Source organism: Triticum dicoccoides, chromosome 1A (assembly GCF_002162155.2).
Source record: "Triticum dicoccoides isolate Atlit2015 ecotype Zavitan chromosome 1A, WEW_v2.0, whole genome shotgun sequence".
Classification (NCBI taxonomy): Eukaryota; Viridiplantae; Streptophyta; class Magnoliopsida; order Poales; family Poaceae; genus Triticum; species Triticum dicoccoides.
In genome coordinates this window covers 734,697-743,080 of record NC_041380.1, presented here as the reverse complement: position 1 = coordinate 743,080, position 8,384 = coordinate 734,697, and the positions used below count along the sequence as shown (strand labels likewise).

General features: G+C 40.7%; 1 protein-coding gene across 1 annotated transcript; it reads right to left on the bottom strand.

Moving 5' to 3' along the window:
- Nucleotides 1–6,359: 6,359 nt before the first annotated feature.
- LOC119295516 (chalcone synthase 2-like) lies at nucleotides 6,360–7,281 on the bottom strand. Its single transcript, XM_037573947.1, has 2 exons — nucleotides 7,109–7,281; nucleotides 6,360–7,017 (listed from the first exon to the last, which is right to left on the bottom strand). Exons 1-2 carry the CDS (start codon nucleotides 7,279–7,281, stop codon nucleotides 6,360–6,362), a joined length of 831 nt encoding a protein of 276 aa, XP_037429844.1.
- Nucleotides 7,282–8,384: the final 1,103 nt, after the last annotated feature.

Here is an 8,384-nt window from a genome sequence, read left to right as displayed (position 1 = left end):
TCTGTTTGTTTCACAAAATAAATAAACATATGATGGACATTCCTAAAATCTGGCTACCTCCAAACGCACGATCACTTTCTCGGTGAACACCAAAAAAATTGGTAGCGCAGTGTCTGGCTACTATCCAAATGGACCCTTAATTTGGCGGATGACTTTCTCCCTAAAATACCCGTGTACTTGGTGATAATCCAAAGAGGTAATATCACGGGTGGTGCTTAAACTTGTCACTGATGTTCATTTTGGTGCATGAACTTAAAAAATACATCAAACTGGTTCTAGAACTTGGCACAAGCGTGCAAATACAGTGATAATCCTATCTGTAGACATATAATGCGTTGATGTGGCACCGTATATTGATTGGCACGCGGGCATGGCATGGGACCCACTTCTAACAGAGGGCTTGCTTTATATATGTCTCTATGACCAGCAGGCCCCATATGTCAGCACAAAGAAAAAATCCCAGTTAAAAATTGAAGTGAATAGGATTCAAACTAGCGTCCTGGGGATAGTGATCAAGCTGTGCTAGCGACTCCACCACTTAAGATTATTTGTCATGTGAGTGTAAAAGCCTTATCTATAAATAAATCAACAGGCCCATGAGGTTTAAATGGGCTGCAGTCAGTGTAGCCCATGTTAGCATTCTTTTATTTCTTTAAGAATTTGTAAAAAAGTATTAAATATAAATTTCAAATATTAGTGTGTTTATAAACATTATACATACAATACGATAAATTATTTAGAATTTTTTTCAAATAATTGTAAATAGCTTGGACGTATTATTTTTGGAAAAATCATATAAACTAAACTGTATTTCTTGTTATAAAAATGTTTACATAGTTTAGAATATCATAATATTGGTGAAACTGAATTCATAAATATTATTTTAGTTATAAAAACATTTGAATAATGATATGCAAATTTTCATAATTCATAAGTTTGTTGTTTAATTATTTTTCGTATAACTAAAAAAATTCAGTATTATGGAAAAATCAAAAACAAATATAAATATGTACATCTGTCTATATTTCAGTTATATAGAAATTATGCATATGTGCCATGAGTGAAAGTTATCACAAGCAAATATTAACAAAAAATTGAATATTTTAAAATTCTGTGAAAATTTTATAAATAAATTACTTTATTTGTACGTATAATAATATTTATAACACAGGAATATTTGAAATTTATTTTTATTACTGTGATTATAGTAAACAAACTTTTTACAAATTTCTAAAAAAGCAAAAATGCGCAAAATGGGCTGCACCTAAAAGCCACGCAGGTGTCATTTATCTATGTACGATTGTCTCAAAAAAGAATTTATCTATGTACGATATCAGGATTGTCTCAAAAAAAAGTACGATGGGCCAAGTTGCTAGAGCAGTTCCCTCAAAAAAAAAAGTTGCTAGAGCAGTTCTTATCTTTTTTTTGGCAGGGAGCTAGCGCGGTTCTCTTGCAAGCGCTATGTTGCTTGTTCGAAATTGACCGGCTTCAATTTTTATCGTTTATTTTCCCTCTCTGCTGACATATGGGCCCGCTGGTCATATATATATATATGTGTATATATATATATATATATATATATATATATATATATATATATATATATATATGTGTGTGTGTAAATAAAGCATCTGTTATAAGTGGGTCTCATGACACGTGTGCATGCTGATAAAAAGTACGGCGCCACGTCAACGCATTATACGTCCATGGATTAGATTATCACCGTATTGGCACGCTTGTGCCAAGTTCTAGAACCAATTCGGTGTATTTTTCAAGTTCAGGTACTAAAGTGAACATCGGTGGCAAGTTTAAACACCATCACTACTAAGAAAAGACCTACTAATGGCGCATATGTTTTACCTACTAATGGCGCACTACAGGTGCGCCACTAGTATCACGCCATTAGTATTTTTTACTAATGGCGCATCTGTGGTGCGCCATTAGTATCTGGCATACTAATGGCGCACCATACAGTGCGCCATTAGTATATCCCACGGTGCGCCATTAATATGCTTCCCAGGGGCCATATTTACCCATGTGCTCTGGCTTACTAATGGCGCACTAGTTGATGATGCGCCACTAATAATGTATTTGGAAAACAAAAAAAAATCCAAATTTACAGAAAACAACCTATAAAGAAAATAATTTTAAAACAAAAAATGAAATAGAATCATATTTTTTTATTATAGTAAGAATATTACAATGTCTTTACAAGTATCCAATAAAAGGAAAATTGTAAGGAAATAAAAGAAAATTCTAAAACTAATCTTCTACTAATCTTTTCTTCTTTTTCATCACTTTATCCCTGCAAAATGTAACAAAATAAACAGAAAGACAAACAAACTATTTATAAAATGTCAATACTGTCATTTTTTTATGCAGAACTAGCTATGAGCATATATTTCCAAAATTACATGGTGTGAATATTGTATGAGTAAGATTATAATGGAAATGAATTTTGATAGGAGCCCACTTTCGACGAGTATTTATCTGACAGAGCTAAATAATCTGGGCATTTACCTTTTGATAATATTATTATACTACACTACCAGTATACTACTCCACTTGGATTTTTTAGATGAGCAGATCTAAGATAGACATTTTTTCAAGTGGCTATAGGTAGGCTTGAAGAATTCTCATCGGTTCAAGTGGCTACAGGTAGTTGCACAGCTAGAATATAGACTACTAGTACTATTTGAAAAGAAAACAAGAGCAAATCTGAATGTACTAGTCAGATCTGATCACATTGAGCTAGAAAGAAAATTCATCAGGAAACAGATGGCCGGCGACTTACTTCCAGACGTTGAGGATCTCGTTGTGCCCGGCGAAGACGCTGCGGAGCGCGTCGCGGACGGACTGCTCACAGCGATAGCTGCCGCAGATGAGCTCGTTGTCCTATGTTCATATAGGTGAAACATTGAACACCTATTACTATCTAACATTAATTAATATCTAGCCAAATAAATATTCATCTAACATTTGACATTAATATATCTAACTATATTCATCTCTAACAATTGACATTATTATATATTTAACTTTTCTATCTAATTCATCTAACATTCGACATTAATCTAACATTTATATAAACTCAAAATATATAAAAAATTAAATAAACAGAAAAACTCATTAACAAATAATATTTTAATTAGATCATCAAATCTCAGATACCTAAATTTTCTTACTAAAAAAATACTAGTTATATTAATTATTGAACTAGTTCAAATCTCATATACCTAAATAAACTAGTTATATTAATTATTGAACTAGTTCAAATCTCATATACCTAAATAAACTAATTTGACAATTTTCTTACTAAAAATAAACTAGTTATATTAATTATTGAACTAGTTCAAATCTCATATACCTAAATAAACTAGTTCGATAATTTTCTTACTAAAAATAAACTAGTTATATTAATTATTCAACTAGTTCAAATTTCTAGTTCGACAATTTCCTATCTAGCTAATTCATCTAACATTCGACATTAATCAAACATTCGATCATTTAATTAACTTTTCCAAAAAACAGAAAATAAGTAAAAAAAAATGTGTGTGTATGTGTGTGTGTATGTGTGTTTGTGTATGTGTGTGTGTATGTATATATGCATGTGTGTGTATGTGTGTGGCCCCGTACGCCGCCGCCCCGTACGTACGAGCGGGGGCGCCGGCGTACGGGGCGGGGGCGGCGGCGTACGTACGGGCGGGGGCGCCGCCATACGGGCCGGGTGCGACGACGACGGACGGCGGCGCGGCGGGTATACGCGAGAGCGAGAGATGTACAGGACCGCGGCGGGACGACGACGGACGGCGGCGCGCGGCGTTCGGGCGGGCGGGCATCATTAGTACTGACATGTGGGACCAAAAACAAAATAAACAATACACTATTATTCATTTGAGACTAACACTTAGGCACAAATAAGAAATACAGAAATGCAACTCCAACTCAATATATGTTCTTGTTTTTCTTTTTTTTACCAATTTATTTCAGTTTTATATCACAGAACAAGAGACTAAACAAATTGAAATTCCAAAACGGTGAAAGACCTTGTCCTCCTACCTGATCCACGACCTTAGTGAGACTAACAGCAATCGAGTGGCACTCTCAATGATGGATTCTATGTCCCCCACCACATGCTGGGAGTACAGACGGGATGAGCAGAACCTTCGCATGTCACCTAGATCCAGCTATGCCAATATTCTGCAATGGTCAAAAAAACTAGGAGATATCCTGGATCATCGACTCCGAGCTGAGTTCTATCACATCCAGCATGAACTTGCCCAAATCATCATGAAGGAGGTCTTAAAAAAAACAGGGATGTTCTACGAACAGGGGCAAATGTTGCGGGAAGACGTCCGAACAAGCGTAGCCGCTCAACATCTCGACCTGAAGCCTTTCACTGCACTCGAGGACTATCTCCGTGACTTGGATGGATGGCACGACATGTTGGAGTGATTGACGATATATGAAAATGTGTCTGTTTAGTCCATACTTTCTCTATGACGAAATTTTGAGTTATGCACGACGAAACTTTATTTATGATGTAATTAAACCGTCCTCCTCATGTAGCGAAGATCACTCTTGTTAGGCCATTTTGGGTACGATGAACTTTGTTATTTATACTTATGATATGTTGCTTCTATTTTTGCCAACTTTGTCTCTTTTTGTTGCTCAACTATATATGTTGCATATTATCGACTCATGTGATGATGCAGGTACATAGATCATCGATGGCGAAGAAGTGCTACGCCAAGAGTATACGACGATTGGCCGGAGTGTCAAGCCTAGGTGTACCGGTTTCCGAGCGACAGCCATAAAGGGTTCGATAGCAGAGCCGAAGCGAAAAATAGTTAATTTAGGTTCTTGCTAGTGCGAGAGAGGGATACGAACCGACGCCTCAAGAAGTACTACATTATGTATGATGAGACATGTCATGTAACTTGTATAGCTATATCATGATCATGATGTGACGACATGATTTGTGTTGGATGATATGATGAGACTATTATGTGTATGATATGATGAACATATTGCATGTTTATGATATGATTAGAATATTGTATAAAATCTATACAAAAACATCACAAATACGTAGCAAAAAAAAGATATGTGAAAATATAGTAGTAGTGCTCTTTAGTGCTAGACAGGAAAACGCTAGTGCTGGTTTAGAAAGCGCTACTGCTAAGTAGGTATAGTAGTAGCGCGCGTCAGAACGCGCTACTACTAAACGTTAGCTATAGCGCCGTATTAGTAGCGCGGTACCCTGCGCTACTGGTAGCCCTTAGACCCACGCTACTGCTAGGCTTTTCCCTAGTAGTGTCAGCTCCTACGGCCACTCCTCACCTTGGTGGGACCCGGCTCCCGACCCGTGCGATGCAGGGGTCCCTAGGCCACCACCGCCGCGAGGAATATGCTTGTCGGAGGGCTGTAGAAGAGGAGCAGGAGGCTGCCTTGCAACGGGAACTGGAGTCTTGGCCTCCTCTAGGACTCCCCTCCCTCTCGTCTGGGCGTGTGGGAGAGCGCTCGCAGGTGTAGCTAGACCGGCAGAACCCCTTTGGTAATTCCTCAGACCAGTCTTCTGCCACTAATTGATACGCCATGGATTGGGGGTCCAAGCCTCTGGAGCGAAGGGGCTCGGCGGTCTCCCCTAGCGACTACCACACTTGGCCGGTTCTGTCGCATCATGGTGGCTCGGGACAGCGACCGTGCTTAGCATCGGGGTGGGTCCACCAGCTTGGGATGACAAAATTTCATCGCCCGCTGGGTCCACCAGTTGGACAAACTTGGCCCGTTCTCGTCAGCATGCCCATTAAACGTCGGCATCCAACGTGCCTGCTCGAACGTTGGATGCTGTCGGGCCCTGTTGCGGCCTCCTGCGCGAGAGCTTAGGTGTGTGAGCGATCATTATTGAGATCCTTCTGAGCTGTGATAACCCACAACTATAGGGGATCGCAACAGTTTTCGAGATAGAGTATTCAATCCAAAACTATTGATTTGACACAAGAAGAGCCAAAAAATATTTGCAAGTATTAATAGTTGAGTTGATACTGAATTGATTTTGACCTTTATTTATTTGATATAAATAATAATAAAGAACAAGCAAAAATTGTGAGCCCATTGTAAATTTATGTAATGTCACTTCATTTAAAATTTCAACAAATATAACGTATGATTAAAAGACACTACCCTTGGAAAACACGATAAGAAAATGGAAGAAAACACGATAACCAATATACTATGATGCCTTAGCTAGCAAGCAAGTTGTACAATCTTATCGCATGCAATAGTAGTAGATTTTATTTTCATTGCAAACTGTAAATGATACAGATAGCTTCACGATCAATATCGATCCACGTATATCAATTTTTGTTGTGCGGGTTGCTGGCCACCGAATGCAGCACCATTGTTTCGATAGTGAACACAGGTCCAAATCCCATCATCACACCCCACTCACCCTTCGTCCCTCTGTCCTCCTCCATCCGGCGCCATTGCTCATCGAGCACGAAGATCACAGTGGCGCCGAGCATGTTCCCATACTCTCTGAGCACCGTCCGACTGGCCGCGAGCTTCCCCGACTCTAGCTGGAGTGCCCCCTCGATATGATCCAGTATTCCTCGGATGCCGGGGTGCACTACAAAGAAGAGATCATTCCAGAGGGTGGCTTCGTCGCTCATTACTCCAAGCGGTTGGAATGCATCTGTGAGACACTGGTTGATGTGTTGCGCCACTATAGGAACCAGCTCCTTTGTGAAGATGTGGCCATCGAGGCCGGCCTCTGTCAGCTGCATGGTGAGCACACGATCGGTCCCCGCTATCATGGTCTGCGAGGCGGACACCATCTCGAAGATTGGGCGCTCGACGGGGTGCACGGCGTCGGTGCCGATGATGACCGCGCCAGCACCGTCTCCGAAGAACGCCTGGCTAATCAGAGTGTGTGGATGGGCATCTGCCTCCTCTGGGCCACGGAAGGAGACGATGGTGAGCTCGACGCAGACCACCAGCACACGCGCACCACGCCTGGAAACAACAAAACACGTACGCGATATAATTAGAGGATCAAGCAACTTGACCACTGTATTTATGCATGTGCTCATTTGCTTGCTTACACATGGCCTTGAATATTTGCTTGAGGTCGGTGAGGTGCTGGCTCTTGGTAATCCGGATACTCCTCCCGGGACACACAGTTGGCCGGGTAGTTGTGCCGATGGCGAGGACGGCCGCCGCCCCCTCCGCACGCTGCGAACGACGGATCTCCCGCACCGTGGACAGTAAGGTGGCCATGTTCTCGTACGTCTACATAAGATAGAAAATCAACTTGTGTTCACACAAAACACATGAGCAATCTGAAAATTTGTGAGGGATGATGTATACAGATTATATAGAGAAATGCTACAGCTACGGACAATTATTTACTGGTTCAAGTGCAATGCCTCGTATGTTTTGTGTACGTTGCAAATTAATCAGGTTAGCCTTTGATGAATGCTAAAGTACAATCCATATTTTTAAGACCGGCGCATAAGACTCGCCTTATTGAAAGTGTGTTATATCGATTAGAGGGGAGGTGCATAGGCGATTTTTATGAAAGTTTTCAAAACGTGAAAGTTTTAAAGACAAACGATAGAAATAAACCTATTACCATGCAGCGGAAGGTAGACTACACTAGGCAAGCCATAGTCAAGTATTCAATGAAGTGAAAGCATAATGACTAATAGCAACAATGTAGTGAGGATCAGGTAGGAAGATATTATGAAGCCAAACAGAACACGCAGTCACTTAGTGAAGATAAAAGATAGTGCAATCATACAATGACTTCACAAGGACCAACAGTAAGTAAAGGGAAGGGAAGGATGAAACCAGTGACTCGTTGAAGACAATGATTTGTTGGACCAGTTCCAGTTGCTGTGACAACTGTACGTCTGGTTAGGGCGCCTAGGTATTTAAACCTTAGGACACACAGTCACGAACACCCAGTCCTGAACACGCAGCTCAGGACACCCAGTCTTCACCGTATTCCCTTTGAGCTAAGGTCACACAGACCTCGCCCAATCACCCTGGTAAGTCTTCAAGGTAGACTCCCAAACCTTCACAGACTTCGTTCACCGGCAATCCACAATGTCTCTTGGATGCTCAGAACGCGACGCCTAACCGGCTGGAGGATTCACAGTCCTCAAGTGTAATAAGTCTTCAGATCACACAGACAAGAAGACTTAAGTGATGCCTAACACTCTTTGGCTCTGGGTGGTTAGGGATTTATCCTCGCAAGGAATTCTCTCTCAAAGGCTTCGAGGTGGGTTGATCTCAAACGACAAAAGCCGTACTCTAACTCTGAGCAGCCAACCGTTTATGGTTGTAGTGGGTGGGTTATTTATAGCCACTAGGCAACC

What these genes read in the sequence shown, in the direction of transcription:
- LOC119295516 (XM_037573947.1), bottom strand. Translation starts at nt 7,281, where the DNA reads ATGGCCACCTTACTGTCCACGGTGCGGGAGATCCGTCGTTCGCAGCGT. An exon ending in AAGCAAATATTCAAGGCCAT is followed by an intron (nt 7,018 to 7,108) that starts GTGTAAGCAAGC and finishes TGTTGTTTCCAG; the next exon opens with GCGTGGTGCGCGTGTGCTGG.